The 22,939-nt window shown below is 42.6% G+C and overlaps 2 protein-coding genes across 2 annotated transcripts in view; both read right to left on the bottom strand.

Annotated features, from left to right (window-relative positions):
• SMIM8 (small integral membrane protein 8) overlaps positions 1–22,939 on the bottom strand; it is a 388,642-nt gene that overhangs the window by 136,737 nt on the left and 228,966 nt on the right. The gene's annotated exons all lie outside the window — the stretch shown is intronic.
• On the bottom strand, positions 4,584–6,587 carry HTR1E (5-hydroxytryptamine receptor 1E). The gene has a single exon (XM_009927175.2). The coding sequence runs from the start codon at positions 6,570–6,572 to the stop codon at positions 5,433–5,435; it is 1,140 nt and encodes a 379-aa protein (XP_009925477.2). The 5' UTR covers positions 6,573–6,587; the 3' UTR covers positions 4,584–5,432.

Here is a 22,939-nt window from a genome sequence, read left to right as displayed (position 1 = left end):
CAAATGGTTAGTTTAGATTGAGTGGGAAGAAGTAATTTCATCATATAATATCATCTATGTGTGATCACTTGCATGGGATTCATGACAAAGTAAAAATCTCTTGGCAGTGGTGGGGGGAAGGGAGCAATGTTGGCAATATTATGTACATAGCATAAAGCAGAGAATGTTAGAGAATAATTTTATAGCTGATGAACCTGGCATTTATCCAAACTCAGATAATTTTTAAAAATTTTATTCTTTTTGGCTTCAAGAGAAAAACAGATAGCAATTACAAAGGGAGTATGTGCTGTATGGGACTTTTATGAAATACAACTTGTAATATATTGGCTAGACCAATAAAAGATATCACAATATTTACTGTGTCCACTTAAACAATAAAGCAATTTAAGATAATTCTTCATACAAATCATTTGGGTGTGTAAAAGATGAACAGAAACCAGCCTGTCTGTTATTGATATTTGCAATGGTTAAATAATACGTGGGCACAAGGACAATCTCTGCACTTGTGCTGGAAACCTGTATTTCTCCTCAACACTGCAATAATCTTTACTTTTTGATAACTGGGGTTCAAAACAGAGGAGTGGAAATAGAGTCCTTAGAAAAGATTCCCTTATTCTTTTAATATCTTGCCCCAAATAAAGCCACTTTTGTTGTTGTTGGTTGTTTCTCTTTGTTCCCTCCTGGTACATGCAAAGGACAGAGTCTGCTGGCAGTACAGAGAAATAAGAAGTGATGACTATGGAAAACCAGACAGCTCAGGTACATGGCAGTGAAGTCTGAATAGTGGCAGCCTTTTATGTAAAGTTGGTGAAACAGGGACTTTGTTTTAAACCCTTTTGGAAAGTTCAATCCCATCATCTATCTCCATTCAGGAAGATCAACAAAATTAATCTCACATGCTGCAAACAACTTGGTACATTACCGTGTAGGGAACCCCCAGCTTTAATGGGATGTGGATGAGCCAAGTCTAACTGGCTCAGGACACATGCAGCTCTTATCGTGTTTTTGCTGTGTCTAGGATATGCTATGCACTAGAGAGAGAGAGCTCACCTTGGGAGATGATGTGATCTATGTGGGAAAGACAGAGGAAAAAGGGCAGACGATACATGCACAATAATTCCTCCACTGCCCACATTGACTGTTTTTCTTTCAGGAGTCGTGTCAGAAGTGGATTTGAGAATGAAAAAAAAATCAGCTGCAAGGAACAGGAGAGATGTTGCACTGCATGGAGGTGGTGAAGACAAAGCTTGTAGAGAAGAGAGCTGAGGTTGGCACGGGCAGAAAAGCAGGAGCTGAGTGGAACCTGAGTTACCTGTGCATGTACAGGTCCCTAAAAGTGAAGACACAGGTCCTTAAAATGATAATATGAGGGTCAATTTTAATGTGGTGGAAAGGGAACAACAAAGATGGGGTACAGAAAGAGGGTGACAACATAAAAATAGCAGGTAAAATAGCATTTGAAGAGTATGTCTTTTGGGGAGGCCAACAGGTTGATGGGTGCAGTCTTCAGGGCTAGGGATGTACGAACTCACTCCAAAGTACTGGCTGCTTACACAGACTGAAAAACTTCTGGATGTGGCCTGGACACATGTAAGACAGAGTAATACCTGACAGACTTGAACACCTGCAGTCATGGGAATCCTGATAACAGCACTGGGACAGGCGGAGAGAGTGGGAGCTTGCTCTAGTAGGTCCATGATAAATTTAGGAATTAGAGTCAGAAACCCAAAGGCAGGATGGTGAATTGGGGGTGTAAAGATAGGAGGAAATAGCACTCTCAGAAAATGCATAGAAGTGACGAGAGGGGCTGAATAGGCAGGTCTGTATGAACCCTGCTGTAGAGAGGGGAGGAGAGGGGAAGAAAAACCTTTCAAGAAATATAGGAAGAAAGGTAGGAAGACAACTATGCAAAGGGAGCATTAGGGAAAATAAGACTTTGAGGAGGATGGATGTTTTAGAGAGGCTAAGGAAGATGGATGTAGGCTGAAGGTCTTGGATACATCATTAAGAGCTTGCTGGGAAGAGATTGCATTGCAGAGTGTGGTGTGGCTGGGCCTGATCCAGGATAGGTATGAATGGGGAGTTGCCGTGGACAAGAGGTCAAAGTTTAGGAAATGTCTCCAAACCCTTTGTAAAAAAAATACTTAACACGGAAAAAAAATGAAGTTGCCAAACAATGGTGCCAGACTAGCAAAAGTTTCTATTTCCATGAGATGACAGGTAATTTCTGATCAAGTAAAATTGTTTTAAGTAAACAATCCTTTTAAATTGTTCCAGACTTTGAGTCTGAGCATGGGGAAAATATACAGGATGTCTTCATCAGTCTAGTAACATTTGTTGGAAAACACAGCTCTGTGTTTAGCTAATGACTTAATTAGAAAAGCAGTAGTCAGCTGGCAGTGAATGGTGAGTCTTTATTTAACAGGGAAGCACAAAAATTAGCCCTCCATCTGTGTTTTTCCTGTTAATTACCTCTAAATATTAAAATTGAATACAGTCTTCAACTTGATTGGTAGTTTGAGTGCTAATAGTGGAGATCAGATACTAAAAGAAAGACATTAGTAGAAATGACGATGATGCAGCTCCTGTATTTTACAGCTATCATACCTGTCTCTGAAACATTTCTACCTACCTACAACAGCTGCTGCGGAGGTCATGTTCATCATTTCTGGTCCTTCAGCCATACTTCTGGCTTTAAATGAGCATCAGTATAGGCAACAGAGTTAACTTGAGCCGTTACTTTTGCATGAGAAACGTGACTGCACGCCGCATGCCAGCAGCAGTGTGTAGCTGTGGGGTTGTCCCACTTTGAAGGTTGTTCTTAGTGGGGGTTGGACTAGTTGGCCTCCAGAGATCCCTTCCAACCTAATTATTCTGTGTGCCGTCATGCCCTTAGGAGCAGCAGTCAGAGCTGGCGCCCTATCTCTTTTTGTTGGTTTTCCCCCTCCGAAACACCTTTCACCAGCATTGTCGCTCCCACCTCTTCCCTTCTCCTAGCGAAGACCCCTGTGCTGCCCACCCCGCGGCTGAACCCGAGCCCCAGAGACAGCCCCAATGAAGCCCCATCTCAGCCAAGTGCCTCGGGGTGACTCAAACTGTCTGCTGGGGCAGTCTCGCACATTTACTTTTCCCTTTCTGATCATTACTGTAGCTGGGCGCTTTTGTAGCGGAGCAGCAAACTGCTCGTGGGACACCAAATCCCACTCTCTTCTAGCAGCAACTGCCTGTGTGTCCTGTCTTCCCTGCAGTAGTCGCCTTGTTTGGGGAAATTATGTGCAATACTTGTTCTTTATTAATAAAGTCTATTGAGCTTGCTGAAAGAAAAAATAAAATTGTTCTGCAGCTGTTCTTACCAATTCTACTTTTTCTTTTAATTACCAGCTCTTTGTTTTCCTGATAGCATATGTACTCTGGGGAACCGCTTTGGAAACTTTATAGACAGGCAGAGTCAGGCCACTCTTCCCCAGCTTTAACCAACAGTTTCCGCCTCCAACAAGCTGCAAAAAGGAAAAAACGTAATGGATCTCTGGGCTTCCTCACTAGAAGGCATTTTCAGTGGCTGAGATTATTTTTTCCCTCTTTTTAGATATTAATGTTAGCTTCAGAAGGGCAGCTGGAGGTAAACCTCCTTAACTCAGGCATGGAAAACTTGGAGTCCTTAAAGCAGAATCCCACTGCATGTGGGTAAGCAGTAGGTCACACTTCTGTCACCTTCAAACTTGATTTACACTCAAGTTGCGGCACTGTATCTTTCCAGCTGAACGCTTTCTCTCCGAAATAAGGATGTCATTTCTCAGCTCCATCTGGAGTTTATTACTCATATGTTACTTACACTTCCTTGACTCTTGATAAGAAAAATGATTGTCATCTTGTAAATTTTGAAAACATTTTTCAGAGATGGCTTCCAGTGCTGTTACAACACTTTTGCTACCTCTAATATTTGTTTTGATGGATTTGGAGCTGCCATGCTATAGTGCACTACTATTGCATGTCAGGTTGATGTATGTGGTATTTTCTATATGGTATGTCAGTATAATTCAAAAAGAATTTGTCCAGAAAAATGGACAGGGAAGAAAATTATGGTGGAAGATAAGTAACCAATATTTAAACGGTGCTTAGGAGTTGCTAATGGACAATACCAGATTCTCAGCTTTGATTTTGCCCCTTCCCAGTCTGATTTCCACAGTATCTGAACCAGGACATTTTAACTTTCATAGGCACAGAAGACAGGATACGAAGGACTCTCTGCCTGTCTCTCAAGACGAGGGAAGTAACTCTGTGAAGGACTCCTAGAACAAGAAATCCTGTTAGAGGACCCCATCATAGGTTAAGTTGTCAAGAATGTCATTGTGAACTGTAAGATGACAATAAGGCAGACGTGCAGACTGCTATTTAAAAAAATATTTTTCCCTAATTTTTTTTTATGCTGTTCAAACAGAAGATAATTCAGTTTTAGATGATGTTTCTGAATTTCTGTATATTGCTGACCTGCTGAGAAGGTATCCAGTTGTTTAAGCCTGCAGGGTAAGATCAATTTATCCATGGGGTTGTGCGCTGCAAGGTCCAGGTGAAGTGTGGCAAAAGTGAATAATGCTACCCCAGAACTGACCAAGGCACAAGGTCTGAGCCCTGAAGAAATATGGCTAGTGGTATTAAAAATGTCACCAGTCAGACATGCAGCTGGTCTTACAAGTTTGACACTTGCTAGCTGTGTCCTCCCAATTGCTAAACAAACTGCACAGGTGTCTGCCCAATACTTTGAACATAAATCTGAAATCTTAGACAAAAAGAGGTACTTGCATAATTATTTTGGAGTACAAAATGGGATCCATTTTTAGATGGAATGAACTGAACTTTGCTTTCTGTTTTGGGAGTGTATTCCTGAAGAAAGGAATGGTTTATTCTGCCTTAGCCCTAGCTGGAAATGGTGGTTATCTTCCTTCTAAATGGCTGTTACAGTTTTCTCAGAATGCCGCAGTAAAGATTTGCTGTTTAGCTGTCATGACCATGAAGTGTTTATTAATTTTTGCATACGTATTTATAGGGTTCAGTTTATAAGCCTTTCTATTACTACAATGCATGATAACTTAGACATTTGGTTCTTAAATGAAAAAAGTATAAAAGTGAATATTGTTGTATGCTTCTTGAATCATTGATTACACAAAATGTCTTAAACTTGAGTATCTAATAGTTTCTTCTTTTTGTTGTTTCATTGCTAAAAATCTGTTCCTTTGTAGAATAAATTTATTTCAAACTCTTTACCATGAATAACACTAGAGGTAAAAAACAGCAGAATGAATTACAGGCTAAAGATAAGTCAAGCAAGTAGGCAAACACAAAATTCCCCTTTATCAAGGGAAATTGTGACAGAGTCAAATTATTTTGCTCGTTCTTAAGGCCAGGAGTCACGTTGTCATCATCTCCCGGTACTTCTAAGTATGTTCTCGACACCTGATGAGCTTTCTAAAGGCCAGCTTGAAATCTTCGTTAAAGCTAGTGTACAGCAAAGGGTTGATAAGGGAGTTGACATATCCAAGCCAGGTCAAGAAGTCTGCTACTTCTGGAGAGACAGTGCAAACGTGGAGGCCCACAAGCAACTCCTTGATGAAAAAGGGCAACCAGGACAAAATGAAAGCACCTAAAATCAGCCCCAGAATGCGAGCAGCCTTTCGTTCCCGTGTCGTGGAGATCTGCTGCCGGTCGCCGGCCAGGTCCAGGTCATTCTCAAAAGGAGGGATCCTCACGGATGCGTTGATTTTATCAAACTCTGTGGTTGGGTCAGACGTGGAGAAGTCTGAGACGCAGAATGTCTGTGTGAGTTTGCAACTGGCAAATGAGTTTTGGCTGTCAGTGCTCCTGCTGCTGAGGTGGCGGCTGGAACCCCGCTTTTGGTAAAGGCTCTTTGCAGCATGGTAAATTCTGTAGTACAGGATCAGGATCAAAGTCAAGGGGATGTAAAATGCCCCAAATGTGGAATAAATAGTGTAGATGACATGATCGTGCTGAATGCGACACTCACTGGGGATATTGACACTGTGGTGATTTCTCCAAAACAAAGGGGGCATTGATATGAAAATGGAGATAGTCCACACAGTGACTATCATCAGCCCAGCCCTTTTTGCTGTTCTTTTCCTGGCGTATTCGATAGCATCTGTGATTGCCCAGTACCTGTCCAGAGCAATGACACACAGATGAAGGATTGAACACGTGCAACAGGTCATGTCGACACTAAGCCAGATCTCACAGATGAAGTATCCCAAAGTCCATTTATCTATCATTATGTAAGTGATGCTCAAGGGCATGACGAGAACAGCAACAAGGAGATCTGTCACAGCTAGTGAACATATTAAATAATTTGCTGGCTGGTGGAGCTTCTTGGTTGTAGAGATTGCCGCAATTACAGCAGAGTTCAGCAGCATAGTCAAGGTTGTGATTGTGGCCAAGGTCAGGGTAATGACCATCTTTTCAGTTACTGTTTTTGGCTTCGTAGCCACATTGGCTTCAGTGGTGCAATTTGTGAAATTCATTTTCCCCTCCAGGATGCACAGTGAGAGAAGAAGTTGCTGCTTCATGTAATGAAGAGTTCCAGGTTCCAGAAGTCACCCATTTGAAAGAGAGACAGAGATGCTCCAGGTGCAACTTTTTTTTCTTTTTTTTCTTTTTTTTTATAATCCCATATTCAACAGAGCAGCAAAAAGCTTCCAGGTTTCCTCCTGTTCATTGTTTTCCTAGAAGATAAAACCACATCTGTTAGTGAACCTAGAAAAATCCCACCTTTTGGCAAAAAGTCCTACGCTTCTAATACTGCCACCTCAAATAAAAATTTTGGTCCGTTTTTCCTTCTCTTCTCCTCTCCTGCATTTTCTCCCCCTTTTTCTCTGCATTCCTAGTTTGTTTCTTTTTCTTCTCCAAAGGGGCCTTTGGGCCAGATTCCTGCTGATGTGAACTGGTTGTTTCTCATTTGGCTTTGGAGATCTTGCTTAAAGTGGGAGGCTGGACTCTGGAGGTCCCTTCCAACAAACATTTCTATCATCTCTGTGAATTATTGATACTAGGAGCTAGTCCTTTTCCTCCTTGTTAAATAGGCTCCAGCAGATGAAGAGCTGAGGAAATCTGCCTTTTCATTTTAATTGCTGTATGAGAGGGATCAATTACTTCTATATATCACCTTTGGAAAAAAGAAACAGAGCAGCCTATCTCAGAGAAGGCATGCCAGCATTTCATAGTTTTCTATTCTGCTTTTTCATATCCATGTCTGTATTAATACCTTGGAAACTGTACTTAAAAATTACTCGAGTTACCTTTAACATGCAGCTTTCAAACAATGTTTAAAGCTTTATGGCAAACACTTAGTTTTACACAGCACATCAGTGTTGCTAGGAGCTTATACAGTTTTGACTAATTATTCCTGATATTTCACATATCCCACTGCATGTGGCTTCAGAGGAGACAGACAAAAAGCTTTTGCTTTGAGATTTCTATCGAATTGTGCTCCCTGTCAGGCAGTCCAGTATGATGCAAGGTACAAACAATAATTTAAAAAAAAGGTTTAATTTTGTTTCAGGAGTTCATATGTCTTTTCTGTATATCCCAAATGTTGACTGAAGCCAAAGTTAGCAGTCTGTGAGATGCAACTTAGGATACCCTCTGGGGACTTGCTTACTCATTTGTAATTTATCTTGGCATAAAGGATGTAGAAAACTGAAAGCCTGAATCAATTTCCATTAAAATAAACAGAAAGATTCCTTCCCCTGGCTTCACTTAAAGAAGAGTAAGGAGTCCTCTAGGATAGTTGTATAGGTTCCCTCAAAAGGCAGGGGAATGAGATAGCAGCTGCCAGAAATACACTTGTCCCCTCTCAAGACAAGTCTTTAAGGCAGACAGTGTGAATCACATCCTGGAAATGCTGATCTTTCTCTATTTTGACTACAAGCAGTTCCTCCACAGTTGCATTTAGAATACATGCCTGATTTTTAGATGGCTAAATTTGAGAGGTAAAACCCATCCTCACTGACACCAGTGGGACTTGGATTAGGCTCTGAGAGAGAGTTTGCACATGCGAGCTAATGAGGAATTAAGAATTTGAATGAGGAATTATGAATTTAAAGCTAGTCAGCTGCTTAGCCCTGTGTACATATGCTCTTATTCAGAAATTGGAGTGCCTCCTTCTGAATGAGGAACAATCAAAATTAGAAACTTTAGAAAAAAAACATTCTTTGCAGATAGGCCCTAGGACAGCAGATCTGTGTCATTGTAGACTGTGTTAGCAAAATGTGAGTTTTGAATTCTACCCAAGGGATAGCAGAAGCGCCTCCCCCGCCCCCGAAGTAGATTCTGCTCTTCAGAGACTGCTTTAAAGTATGAATAGCCTTGGAGAAAATATCAGGCCTGCTTATTAAGAATAAACTGGATAAGCCAGATGGAAATTCATCCATCAGTCTTCAGGTTGTTACTGCATTGGAAATGCTGATTTGGTTGTTTAGGCCTAAAGCCAAAACTTCAGCTCAAACCTTCTTCACAAATTACTCATGGGAGTCTTCTCTGTCAAGCCAGATCTTGATTTCATTAGTTTGCACCCTTATTATGTCCGATGCTTTGAGCAGAGGATAAAGCAAAGAGGCTTTCTCTCCCTCTCTGCACTCCTGGAGCATGGACCAGAAGCAATTGCAATCCATATACTTTCCTTGGCATCATCACTTAGCAAGAACCCCCTGGTCCACAAGCACACTCAAAGGTATTGGAAGACACTATGGGACTCACATGTGCTCCACAGCTGCCTATCGATCTGGGTCATGCAGAGGAGAGCTCTTCCTGCTTCTTCATGTAAACAGCATTTTTTTTCTGTTTGTCCTTCACTTCTCTGGGAGTCCTGAATTTTCATGGCCCCAGCATTTCTCCCCATCCTGCGTGGTCCCCACCATATTCTCTGCTGACCACTGCCTATATGCATCTTTAATCCAGTAGGAACTGAATTGCTGTGGTTCTCTCTCCAAAGGGCCTTTCACACTGACGTAGCCCCAGGGAAATCCTTTCTGAGCATTACGCGCTCTCTGCACCACAAGGATACTCTGAAAAATAAATTCTTCCTTTCCTTAATGAACTTGTCTTTAAACAAACCCTGTCACACTTTATCAGACCCAAGCAGCAGTTTTCCATTAGGATGAAGGATGCTCCTGATCACGCAGGGGAGTTTGGTTGTTTAAGTCTGCTCACTGCTCAGCAGGGCCAACATTTTTTTCCTTGGAAAACCACTGCAATAATTGAAGACAGAGAAAAATATAAACAAAGCACCTTCCCTGCAGAACACCAGCCTGCAGGTACCTCAGACCAGGCAGGCTCATCACGTCATGTCAAAACCCATCACTGGGGAGTTACTGTTTTAATTCCCATGCTTCAAAAGAAATGTGACCGGCAGGTCGAGGGAGGTGATTCTCCCCCTCTACTTTGCTCTCGTGAGACCCCACCTGGAGTACTGTGCTCAGCTCTGGGGTCCTCAGTATAAGAAAGACATGGGCCTGTTGGAGCGAGTCCAGAGGAGGGCCATGAAGATGATCAGGGGGCTGGAGAACCTCTCTTGTGAGAACAGGCTGAGAGAGTTGGGGTTGTTCAGCCTGGAGAAGAGAAGGCTCTGGGCAGACCTTACAGCAGCCTTCCAGTACATAAAGGGGGCCTACAGGAAAGGTGGGGAGGGACTTTTTATCAGGGACTATAGCGATAGGACAAGGTGTAATGGCTTTATAACAGAAAGAGGGTAGATTTAGATTAGCTGTAAGGAAGAACTTCTTCCCTGTGAGGGTGGCCAGGCACTGGAACAGGTTTCCCAGAGAAGCTGTGGCTGCCCCATCCCTGGCAGTGTTCAAGGCCAGGTTGGATGGGGCTTTGAGCAACCTGGTCTAGTGGAAGGTGTCCCTGCCCATGGCAGGGCGTTGGAACTAGGTGGTCTTTAAGGTGCCTTCCAACCCAAACCATTCCACGATTCTATGATTCTAATTAGTAACATTGACTGTAGGCACTGTGTTTCCTTTCTCCTGCTGTTTCCCTTGCTGCATCCCTTTCCAAGCCATCCTTGTTTCTATACAATCTAATCCTGCCTCCCCAGAGCACAGGCAGTCCCTCAGCCCTTGCTGTTCACCTCCCAGCTCACCCCCTGTGCTGGAGCAGCCTGAGCCTCCCCTGACCTGCTGCTGCCGTCTCAGCCGCTACCTCCGGCCGCTCGGCCAGGGCTCGTGTCCAGCCACCCACAGTGCCTGTGCCCCAGCCTGTCCCTCACTGTTTTCACTTGTCCAGCTTTTGTCTCTCTGTTTTGAATTAGAAGGCATCTATATGGAGCATTTTGGCCCAGAAAAGAGATGAGGTTTTAAAATGGGAAGTGATTTACTAGAAGATGTCAGTGATTGACCTTGGTTATTAATACAGGGCAGGATTTAAATGCTACATAACATTAATCTTTAAAAATGCTGGTGTGTTTGTGGTCATATATATTGTAGACCTTATATTTTAATTCATTGTTTACTGTCTGTCTTTGGTGGTACCTGGCAGCCCCTGAGCAGAGTCAGGGACCACCTACTCCAAAACATAACAAAAGAACCCAGGCTGTGATTCAGGAAGGCAAAGCCTGCTGGCGTAATCCTGGTGTAAGGGGTTCCCGTTGCTTAGTTTAGGATTAGCTTGGGGAACTGGTGTGGCTTCATGTTCTTCACACTCATTTTCTGGTCCGGCCAGGGCACCTCCATGCTTTGCTTCTCAGCTGAGGCTGCATGAAAGGTAAGGCTGGCGTGACTGGGACACGTACCAGTCCTGGGGCACTGGTGAAGGGGCACGGGGACTCTGAGATCTGGTCTCATGAAAACACAGTATTGGAAAATTTATAGTCTGAGCGTTAGGTCATTTATGACAAACACATGTAGGAGACTAGCTACAAAGGATCCAGTGAAAAAGCCATGTATGTTAACAAGAATTTTCCTACCTCCAGTCAATAATAGCTGGTTTTCAGTATCTCTATCACTTGCGTACTATTGTTATATACAGTATTACTATCACTATAGTAATTGATTGTGGTTTTATAAGTGACATCTTGGAAGGGACATTAATAACATAGTTATCTTATTTCAGTACTCTCACTAAAAGCACTGCCGTGTTTACGTTTTGCAGCTGTATCCCTTTAGGCTGTCAGTCATTTCATACAGAGTGAATTTTTTACATGCACAGTCTAATTTTACTGATTTGGTGGGAGAGACTCATCTGGATTCCTCCAGAATGGAATCAATCACTTTTCATATTAGCTGATTATCGGTAATGGCATTGAGTGCTGTCTGGGAGGAGGAAAGGCGGAAGAGGATGATAAATTGTTCCTTAAAAGCAATCGGACAGTTTTGAGCTGTGAGATGGCAATGTCCATGTCTGCTCCTGCCAGAAAATATTGCTACCTTCTCAGCAGAGGACCACCGTGTAGCAGAATACTCTGAATTTCTGGTGGACAGACTGACTCCCATTCCTTGGCCACTGAACTTTTCACCATTTTGTAAGAAATGGAATAACATCACCTGGAGAGAACAAGGGGAACGGGCATTGCACATGTGTATGTGCAGGGCAGGTTAGTTCCTTTACATCCACGGTTTTAGGTTTCCTCTAAGTAATTATGGCACTGTGCAAATGATACATCTTTGTGCCCTTGACAGCAATAAATCAATTTGACTTTGTTAAACCCTGAATTGGTCTGAGTGCTTTTCACTTTCAATATTTCCATGATCATAGCTGTGAAGGGCAAGAATCTGTGGCGTGCTTTGTGAGACAGGTTGTTAGCTTACGGGAAATATGACTTAGCACATTTATGATAATGTTAATATTTCAAACTATGGAAAGATGCTAAACTTCCAATACTTTTCCTTGTTATCTCAAAGAAGTTGTCTCTTCCAAGTTCATATAAAAAGCACTGAAATTCAAGCTTTTTGCTTCAAATTTATTTTGCAAGATCTTGCAACTTTCTAGATCATCCTGCTTTTCTAAAGTCAACTGATCTTCTTGGACTTCATGGCTCCTTGGTAGCTAACTGATAGAGCTTAGTTTAATTGAAGATTATAGGTTTCCAAGTACTTTGTATTGTATTCTGGCATGCTGGTGTGGCTTTGGGCTTCTGAGGATCTCAGTGCTGCAGAGGTCATATTACGGCATCAGTCTTAATTGACTGCAATTTATATAGGCACTGATGCTGTTTTTAACATGTCATAGTGGGAAAAGCGGTACCCAGAAGCTGAGAAAGTGGAGATGGTCAGAATCACACCAATCTGTGGCAGGATTGTCAGCAAAATAAAATCTTGCTGTCACCAGGCAGCTCATACTCACATAGCATGAGATTTTGATGCCAGCTGTATTGTAGGCAAAATGAAGGCAAACTATCAGAAGGTGGATCGAGGTTGCCTTAGAACAGCGTAAACTGGGGTAGGACAATAAATGAAATGGCTACTTTTGTGTGAGATCTGAAATTTTGTAAGAACCTGTCTTTGAGAAATTCCTGGCTGCATTATGGGGCCTCAGATTTAGGGATGTGACCTTTTTCCACACAGACTGAATGAGGCTGAGAATGAAATTACTATGAAGTTTGTATGAACTGAGCTACGAATTTGACCTTCAAGTTAGATTTTCCCTGTGCATACCGGTGAACTGAGCAGCATGATGGAAAGACAGGTCAGAGGAACTCAGCACTAAGCAAGGTGTGTGGAGGCATAGCTGCTTGAGTATTTGTATCTGTGGGCATCTGACTAATGCTCCTACATGTACTCACCCAGACATAAATACCCAGAGCACAGTAAGTTGTAATCAAGGGTATAATGGCCTCCAGCCTGTTCTCCAGCGTGTTTGTGTAATGAAGATTGCTAGGGCTGCAGGGAGACCCCTGCTCACTCCTGGCCTCAGGATGGGCTGAGGGAACAGCACGGGGCACACTGCTGGGCACGACATGAGAAATCACTGGACATGACAGATACCAGCACAGGTACCTGACAAAAGTCACAGATGGTGCCCCAAGGGGGTGGCTGGGTTTTGCAGGTGGTTGAGACGGAGTTATGTGACAAATGGCCAAAATTCACAGAGAAGTGGAAGGGGAGAGCTGGGGACTTTCTGGGAGCACAGCCTTGCAAGACGCACAGCACCTCAGTCACCACATCAGTAATTGCCTGTAAAGCTGAGCTTGCCTATATAACTGTATCAGAAATACCAGATTTGGGTATGGATGTTGCAAAACTGAGACCGGTGGGGAGGAGGTAATTTGGGCAGGGTTGTCCATCTGGTAGGAGAGGGGAATGGAGAAAGGGGCGGTCAAGGCTGGTGAAAAGAAGGGATGAGAAGTGGGAGAAGGGATAACATGGATAAAAGGGGGTACATATTGCTCACCTGCAGCTGAAATCAGGGCAATAACCCAACCTGTTTTTCAGACCAGAGCACGTGAGTCAAACCTGCGACCACGGTTGCCAGCCCCGGGGGGAGAGGTGCTTTCCTGCCTGGTGGCCAGCATGGGGACCCAGGGGACAGAGGGAGGCAGCAGCCCGGTGCTGCTGTGCCGATGCCTGCATCAGACCTGATGGCGCTGGTAGCTACCCATCACCTCCTCAGGGCCATGAGGTGTCAGCGTGTCCTCTTGCCTGCGCAGGAGCAAACCCAAGTGCTCATGCAGGCCAGTTTTGTGTGTGTGCACTTTCTCTGGTGACTCTGCATACTATCCATTGAAAACTAAATGCTGGCTATGGGGTTTCCGAAATGGCAAGCTGCCAAGTGGTGCTTTAGCACTGTTATTTCTGCCACTGGATCTGCTGTTTTGTTGCTCTCCAGCTCTTTTGCTGAAGAACTTAGGATGACCACCAGCATGACCATGATGTTTTAACTCTCTCAGCATCAGAAAGCGGATGTCCCCCTAGCTTGTCAGCACGGCTTAACCTCCCTTGCCAGTGGACAGTGCCAGCCCAGAGGATTTCCTTCCCAGTTAGGAGCCCGGGAGAAAAATGATGGGTGAGGGGAGGTACTGCCTCCCCAAAAGCCATGGTGCTATCAGCAGCCAGCCCATCAATACCTTCTCTCTGGAGGGGCAAGAGAGGCTCTGGCTCAGGGTAAGGTCAGGACTAAGACTCATCTCCCTCAGTACATCCCAGCTCCCAGCCTTTATGCCCTCAAAATTGAGGAATTGTTTTTTCATTGCTGAAATTTCTGGCTGCAGTCTTGTCTAACAAAATTTATACAGTGACGCAATTTGCTACAGGTATGCAGCTTCCTGCAGACTCTTCCCATCCACTTCATAAATGCTTCTGTTATGTTGGCAATGCTCGTGATCATTATATTTGAAAACAATTATACTCTAATCTGAAATTCCAGTTATAAGAAAATGTACACTGTTAGTCAAACACTTTAGGGTGGGCTTATTGATTTATTTTCAACTTGTAAGGCACCTTCTTAAGCCAAATTGATGTATGCCCATTTTAAACTCATTTAAGAATCTCCAGGATGAGTTTTACTGTGGTGTAACTAACTAATTTGAAAATGCACCCTTTTGCCTAACCACTGCAACCTGGGCCTGAATCAACCTGACCTGGAGTCAATGAAAGACCACAAGTCGGTGGTTTTGCAAAGCTATTTTTAAAGAAATCCACCCAGGATCACACTTTAGAGGTAAGCTTTTCTGGTGTGGATCTTGGCACATGCAAATGAGAAACAATAATTGGTGACGATCTTCAAACCATGCTTCCTCCCACAAGCAGTGGTATAATTATCATTCACAGATGATTACTCATTTTTAGCTAGTTTCAATAAAAAAATTAGTAAATCTTAGGCAGTGAAAGCTCATAAGATGCTGCTGAGCTGCAGTCTGATACAAACTAGGACTCAATGCAGATTTCATCCTGTCTTTAGTCACACATAAATAAAATTCTCTGGAATGGTAAAATACCCAGATTTCTCATCAACAACTAGACTAAGTGCTTACTCTAGTTGTAATAATTTGTAATAAATATACTCTAAATTTATAATAATTTGCTTTAAAGAGACTATCAAAGGAAAAAATAACTTTAAAATGCATCACTTCTCTTAACACTTTAGACCCGTAGCACTGTACATTTAAAAAGTCCCTTTTGTTTCACACTACACAAAATACCCATGTAATGTTCAGCTCATTCCTTGTAGTTCACTTCACTTTCCCCTTTTCATGCCCTACCTTAAATCCTGAGATATTTAACCTATGAAGACCAGAGGCTGTATTTTCCCATACCATGGAGCCAAGAGACATGGTAGCTGGATCTTGCAACCTTTTTGGGGGCAGAATTTATAGTAATCAGTTGTATAACCTCACGCTGTCAACACATGTAAGTGCTGCCTTTCCCACCAAGTTGTGGCAGGGATAGCTTCTCCCTGTGCCTCCTCTTTCTCCAGAGATGAGTTATGGACATAGAAACCTTCTCCCACCATAAACCTGTGCCTGACAGTGCAGAAAAGAAAAAGATGTCCATTTCTTCTGGAGACTGTATTTCTATGAGTGCTGAAATGAGCTAGCTTGGGTACCAGAAACATCATGCTACGTTAGCATGGAGTGCTGAATGGGATAATTCACCCAGCCAAGAATCAGGGTAAATTCTTAGCCATGGAGTTCCAGGTCCCTGCAGCTGGACAGCCTTGTTACGTGAGTTAACCTGATTAAAGCTGGCTGACATGCTCTTCCCTGATACGTGGGACATCTATGTTAACAGAGGCAGGCAAGCTTGTTTGATTGCCCCACAGCAGCACTTGACTGCTTCAGAGCTGTGCTTATCAGCAGATCTTGTCTCAGTGCAAAGAAGGGGCTCTTGACCCCGGGTGATTTCCTAATTTAGTAGATAGCCAGACCCAGGAGACATGTAACCTACACACTTAACCTCTCATCTGGGAAGAAAAATATGGTCTGCACAGGTTTCTGACCCTTGCAACCTTCATGCTTAACAGTTACTCTCACACAGAGAGGTTGTTCTCTGAGTAATTTTTTTTTTTTTTTGAAAACTTGTGGTTAAGACTCTCTTACTTGAACTTCATATTTCTAAATGCTTTTTATCACCAAAGACCCTTTCTCTGCATTTTATTTTACCTGTCTTTGTACATGCATCTTTATAAGATGCTCTGTTACCAACATTCCCTTCCCCGTGTTTTTAACTAAATTGTTAAAGCTTTTAATTTTTTTAACCCATGTTGTTTCATAAGGTTGACCATGGCACTGATCCCTGCTATGGATTTTTAAAGATGACAAACACAAAACCTGCTTCAGGAAAACGTATAAACTTCCAAGATCTGGTGACGGACCCAAATCTCTTGTTGTGGAAGAGGTGGCTGTCCCAAGGGAAGATATTTGCCCTGGGTTTTGTGCTGCTGCAGTACCCACTGCTGGTTTTGGCCTGGCTGTTTCGCTCTGCGCTTCCCTTTTGTTTTACTGAATGGTTCAGCAAGGCGCGCGCACAGGCACAAACCAAAAGTGCGCAGATGCTGAGTATCGGCGGATCTGTGGGGCCCTCCATAATCCGTCCTCCTACTGCTCAAACTTCCATTCAGACTATTTATTCATTGACTGTATGACTAAGACCTGCAATCAGATAAAATACAGGTGGGAGGACAGCTTGGATAATGAGATACCGTATCAGACATTGGCAGCTAAGCTCCGCGATCGCTCTGTGTAATTCGTATGGGGGGAGGGCAGAGGAGCGAGCCACTTCCAGCGCTTACAGCCCTCCTTAGAAGAACAATGCTTGGGATGATACTTGACTGATGGGTGGCCCAGGGACAGATATTCATAAAGCTGGTTAGTAAGGTTTAACTGTAAAGTGAAGCCCCGCAACATTTGCTCTCCCGGGGGCATATGAATGGTCCTGAGCAGACGAGTCCACCCCCAGCGCAGGGTCTGCCGGCAGCCACATTGCTCGGTCAGCCAGGCAGCAGTTAAGATGCAAATCCATCCATAACAAGTCCCAGAAACATTTTCCCAAAGCAAAATAAACTACACTCACATTTGCCTTCAAAAAAAAAAAAAAAAAAAAGCCAGTAATTCTAACTGTAGAGGCCATGCTGTCATGAGACTGAAAGACCGTCGCTGAAGTGATCCACATTTCTTAGCTGGGAATAACATAGACAGCGTCTTGGTGTTTGAGGGAAATAGAGAATGACACAACAAGGTGCTGGAAGACTTGGGAGGAGAGAAGTTCGCTCTATTATCTTCTGAAAAAAATTCTCTTGCTTTAAAAAATAGATCCAGCGACAAAATGTTTCAGTGTCCCCTTGGTCACTTACTGTTTAATTCTCTAAGTAAGACATCTTTGTTTCCCCTTTTGAATGGGCTTATGAAAAGAAAATCCATTCTTCAAAACTCATTTTGATTAATGTTTACTCTTTTTTTAAATTCTTGACTTCCCCAGAGGTTGCAGTTCTGTGGAGAATGGAGGAACTATCCATAGAGCTTCAGGAATGGTAACTTAGCTAACGAGCTGTTTTGAAGGTTAGTATCCTGTGAACTAATATAATGTTTTGTTTGTTTTGTAACTAGAAACAAAACTGCCTCGTTGTGAATCTCCTCCCATGGTCCTTTTGGAACAGAAATCATGCGCAACTGGAAAAATTGTTGTAAATAAAGACTATTTTGCTGGAGAAAAATACTATGTGGGAAAAGTATTTCTAAAAAAATCCTTCATTAGAAAGAAATCTGTTTCATTTGCCAACTATTAAAGCACCTCACTGGAACATCTTAAAAATTCCCCTGAAGAATAAGAGGACTGTGTCTAATATAACTAGAAAAAGTTGCTGAAGGAACAGTTGGGTTTTCTCCCCAGCTGGCAATTCTTATTTTTACTCTCTGAGCTGAAGATGCCGACACAGTTTGCAAGCCTGACACTTCACATACTGCACACAGGCCCTGCAGGAGGCATGGTCCAAATCCTCACTTATTAACACCTTGGGGAGGGAAATGCAGTTTGCGAGTGGGAGACGGTGTGAAGACAATGGGATTGACTTGTCCTGCAGCCCCTGATGCCCAAATGTAGAGTCAGCACTAGAAATTCAGCACCACTGTAACCTGCCAATGAACTGGGCTTATCTCTAGGCATACACTTGAAATCCTACTTTATCTTCATTGTTTTATGGCCTAAAGGGAACCTAAATATGTTTCTAAGACTGCACCTTGTAGGGAAGACTTGTTCCCTGTGGTGAACAGTTATTGCCCAGCCACCTTTCCTGTGTCACCTATAGTTTGATGACCTCTGTTGTCATCAGTCAGACCCTCGATTTTCTCTTTCCCACCCGAAGAGTCTGAGGCTGTGCACTCATTCCTCATACTGATGAACTGTGCTGTTGTTCCTCGTACAGAGGAAAAACTGCAGGTGCTACATTATTAAAGAAGCTTAGGTCACTTAACTCCCACCAGAAAGAAACCCTGGGCCATAAAATCCCTAACTCTCATATAAAGATAGTGAAACATTATCTCATGGGTGTATAAATCCTTTCTGAATATGGGTATGAGGCTCCTAAATGAATTAGCTACTTTGGGTTTTCTTTCTGAGGAGTGTTTTCAGGCTTGAAGCCCTGCAGTGTAGCACAGCATGAGTGGCAGGGTCTGTTGTAGTTTTGTTGTTTTGCATTTAAACCACTAACTAGGAAAGGAAGCATCTGCTTTTCAAGGTCTCCCAAATGCATCAGAAATACTGTAAGAAAAATCTGCACTGAATTCTCACCTGTGAATGCATTTTCAACTCAATTTCTCATCTTGCTGCTTAGAGACATGTCAAAGACACACAAATATTTACTCATGAATATCATTTATTCAGCTCTGGGGAAATGGTGCTGTTTGTATTTCTATAGAGACTATCACTTTATACAAGCTAAATGTCACTGTACATGCATTGTTTTTCCAGTCAATATTTGTTTCTTGTTGCTATTCTGTGTCAGGAGACCGATGTTGATGGGGTTTATTTAATCTCCGCATGACTTGGGTCTGTACACAACCGCTCTGCAATTCATAAAGGCCCCAAATGAACAAATTTGACAGACTAAAACTTAATAGTGTATTAAGGACCTTGAAGCTTGATCTGGGACCCTTTGAAATCAATGAAAATAGTTCCACTGTGAGCAAAACATTTCAGATTAAGCCTCAGTGAATATATGCCCAATTTCTTGCTGATAAAATAAAGCAGATGACTCATAAAATGGCTCTAGACTTGCTTTGAAAGGAAAATTTTGTATAACTGAACAAGTAGTTTTCTTGTAGCAGAAGGTGCTGTGGGTCCTTACTCATGCTGAAAAACGTCTCATGTTGGTGAAAAGCACTGGGCTGGTGGCATGAGGCTGCTGCTGGGGACTGCAAGCATGGGATTTCCATCTGGCCAGTGCGCTTGCTGCAAGCACAGAAGTGAATTACTGACAGCCCACATGGTGTAGAACACCCTAAAGGTCAAGGACAGGCTCCCATTTAGTATGAGAAAACAATTCTTACACAAGTCCCGGGTGCAAATCCCACTGAGTAAGAGACATTCAGATATTAGACTGGCTGAGCTCTGACCTCCACAGTGGCCTGATGCACCCTCAGTTTACCATGTGGGAGGGATGCTGTAGTACATTTATGGTAGCATGAGTTTGTATTTGAACTGAACTTATGGTACCATCACAGTCTTAAGGCAAATGCTCATGAGACTTGGGCCCTGGGTCACGACTTGAACAAAAATCTCAAGCTAAACTCATTCAATAGCTTCTGAAAAATCACATGAAAAGGAGAATTACTGCTTTTCTTTCTGGAACTTTGCTGCTGGTAGTGGAAGCCATGGGAACTGATAGATCAATGCCAGACACTCGCTGAGCTGACAGCACATATGGACAATTTTTTAGTTACCCATATAATACAGCCACTGTTGTGATACTGCGTTCTTCAGGGAGCTAGCGATAACTAGTTCTAGCTGTAGCTTTCATATGAAGGCATACTTTTTCCTCTGAAACCCTTACTATACACACAACCAAGCTAAAATGTTTAATTTTGTCCATTGCCTGGGATAACTAAACTGTATCTCTGCTTTTGGAGCATTTTAGTTGCGCCTAAGCTCACATAACTGGCACTGTAACTACATGTCTGTAGCAATTACCATGTAAATACAAGATAAGCAAAATATATCATTATGAAAACAATTGAATATCAAGTATTTCAGACATGTCATTATATGAATTAGTGGTAATTAGCTGTCAAAACCCATAAGCACAATATAATTAACTCAAAAATACAACATAAATATAGAGTAATTACAAGAGTTCATCTGCTAGAAAGATTGAGCTGTCTTCTAACAGGTGTAATAAAATATGATGAATCAAACTCTGGTGGAAGTAATGTATGATATGATCGCAGGAGTTGTTGTGTATGTTGGAGAAAGAGAAAGGACAGTATTTGGCTGTAATTCTCAGCAGAATGTGACTGGAAGGCATATGTTTTTCAGCTATATGCTATACATACCATGTTTCTATTTTCCCTTTTTGCAGTAAATTGTTTATACTGAATACAGAAGACTGTGGTTCACGCTAATAACATCCTATGATGACTAGCATATCACATTCTTTCATTAACTAGAAAAATGCTTATGTGAACATTTATCCTGCCCTTGGTTGGGTTTTACTGCAGCAGCTAATACTCATAACAAATAAGAGGTATTAATATCATGCTAACAAGGAAAGGATCATCAAAATAAACTCCCAAATCAACCAGAGTCCCCCACCTCCACTGCTCCCCCCAGGTGCCTGTCTCAGTGGTAGAAGACTGATTTTAAAGGCATGATAAATTTCACACCTACTGTGTGCATTTCAGATATATTTTTCTCACTAAGAACAATATTAATTTCTGGAAAAAAACACAGCACTTTAATCATCAGCACAAGAAAAGCCTTGATTTATGCTGCCTCAGAAAATAAGGGAGACGGTGAGGGGGTAGAAGATGGAGAGTGTCTGTCTCTTTTGCTTTACCAGACATCTACTTCAGGAAGCTTGGGTAGACACAGGTTTGGGTAGAACTTACCATGGGAACAGAGGTGAATATAGCAAAGCAAAATGTTTTAAAATTCATCAGTTCTATAAAATTCAAACAGCATACGTTCCCTAACTCATACAGGGCCTAAAAATGTGTGCATGTGTGTATGTATGTTTTGTACATACACAATTACCATGAAATTGTCCAACGAGTATGCTATTCCTTAAATACTTATTGAAAGTCTGTGGAAGATCCTCAACAGTTTGTGGATTTGATTTCTAATCATGAATGCCACAACTGTGCTGACTCACGTGCCCCCGAGACAACCAAAGGAAAGGAGTTGACATTGCATGACCACTGTTCACCCCAGCAAGGGCTGAACAACGCTTACACGGTATTTGAGGCTTCCTTATCCCATGTGGGAAGACTTTTCTATCTCCCTTTCTGGATCCCATGAACTGATACCCAGCCCAGCATTGCTTGCCGTGAGAGATGATGGGCAACATCCACCCAGACAACTATACTAATCCTTTTCAGACAGGCTGCCAGGCCTGACACCCGTCCTGCTCCATTAAACATGGACATTGCTCACTAATTGCAACACTTCTCTATCTCCAAAACAAGCACATACTGACCTGAGTGACATTAACTGGATGGAGAGTTAGTTTCTGAATGGGATGGTCCTGAAAACCTACCAGACTGAGTAAATTTTTCTCTGTCAAAACTTGTGCAAGGTAAATATTCCTTCTTCACATAGCGGAGTCTGTAGGACACTATACCAACATAACAGAGCAGAACTTGGGGTGAGAAAAGGAGCTGCTGTGATTCTGTGTCACTGCTACATGAGTTTATTTCTAGGCTGACATGGTACCAGTCATGATGAGGAATTTAGAATTCAGAAATCAATGAAAAAGAATAGATCCAAAGGAATGGCTTAGGAAATAAACAGAAATATTTGTCTCCAAGCAGAAATCCCCTTTGATTATAGTTTTAACTACAGGTATAGAAGACCTGGATCCCCAGAATGTATGTGTGAGTTCATTTCCTAAATTAATAATCAGACAGGTAGTGCGAGGTGAGAGAAACCTTTGCAGAAAATATAGGGCCTGGTAGCTAAAAGGTGATTTTTCCCTCATACCTGTTTACCTGCCTCTTCCAGCTTTATAAGTGGGTGGTCTGCATTTGATCTCCTCAGACAAAGGCTTGAGATGGCTTGGGCTAGGCATGCTTTCTGGTAGCTGGTGAAGAATCACGGCAGTCTGCCTGTCAGTCTGGGCATCAACATCTTCAGGCTAGGGTAGCAGATGAGTCTTGCAGGGTCTGGCGCTCTACTGTAATTTCCTAGGATGTCCAAACCACCACTGTGTGTGCAGGCTTGGGAGGCAGTAGAGAAAAATGTCTTCTGGTGCCTATGAAGGGGCAGAAGAGCTTCTCAACACTCACAACATCACTACGGTGAATGACTGCTCTGAGGATCCTGACTGAGCGTAAAACAGTACCAATGTTTCTTTTTATAGATGGACAAGCTGAGGGGCAGAGAGGTGAAGTGTCTTCTCCAGTCACACAAAGACATCCTGGAAGAGCTGGGGTTGAAGGCCAGGTTTTCTTCATCCATTGTTCTACCTGCTCTTCACAATCGTGTACACCCAGGAAGTCTGGCCAGTGAGAACTATAGCATCAAGTATGCAATGTATAATTTTGATCCGAATATTAAAGCCACTGGACTCAAGTTGGAGCAAACTTTATTGATGGGCACACAGAATAGTTCCTACCATTACTATTTGGTGGGAATCCTCCTACCAACTTTTAGCAAGCTCTGTTTTAAGCTTCTAGTCTGAACTTGCTGCCTAGGCTCCTTCTGTAGTCAAAGACAAGATAGAGATATCTCCGGAGGGCAATTTATCCTTCCTGCCTTAAACCCCTTTTCAGGATTAGCTGATCCACCTGCTTGAG

The sequence above is a fragment of the Haliaeetus albicilla genome, chromosome 17 (genome assembly GCF_947461875.1).
Source record: "Haliaeetus albicilla chromosome 17, bHalAlb1.1, whole genome shotgun sequence".
Classification (NCBI taxonomy): Eukaryota; Metazoa; Chordata; class Aves; order Accipitriformes; family Accipitridae; genus Haliaeetus; species Haliaeetus albicilla.
Note: the sequence above shows the minus strand (reverse complement) of the source record. Positions and strands in the feature narration are given on the sequence as shown.

What these genes read in the sequence shown, in the direction of transcription:
- HTR1E (XM_009927175.2), bottom strand. Translation starts at nt 6,572, where the DNA reads ATGAAGCAGCAACTTCTTCTCTCACTGTGCATCCTGGAGGGGAAAATG.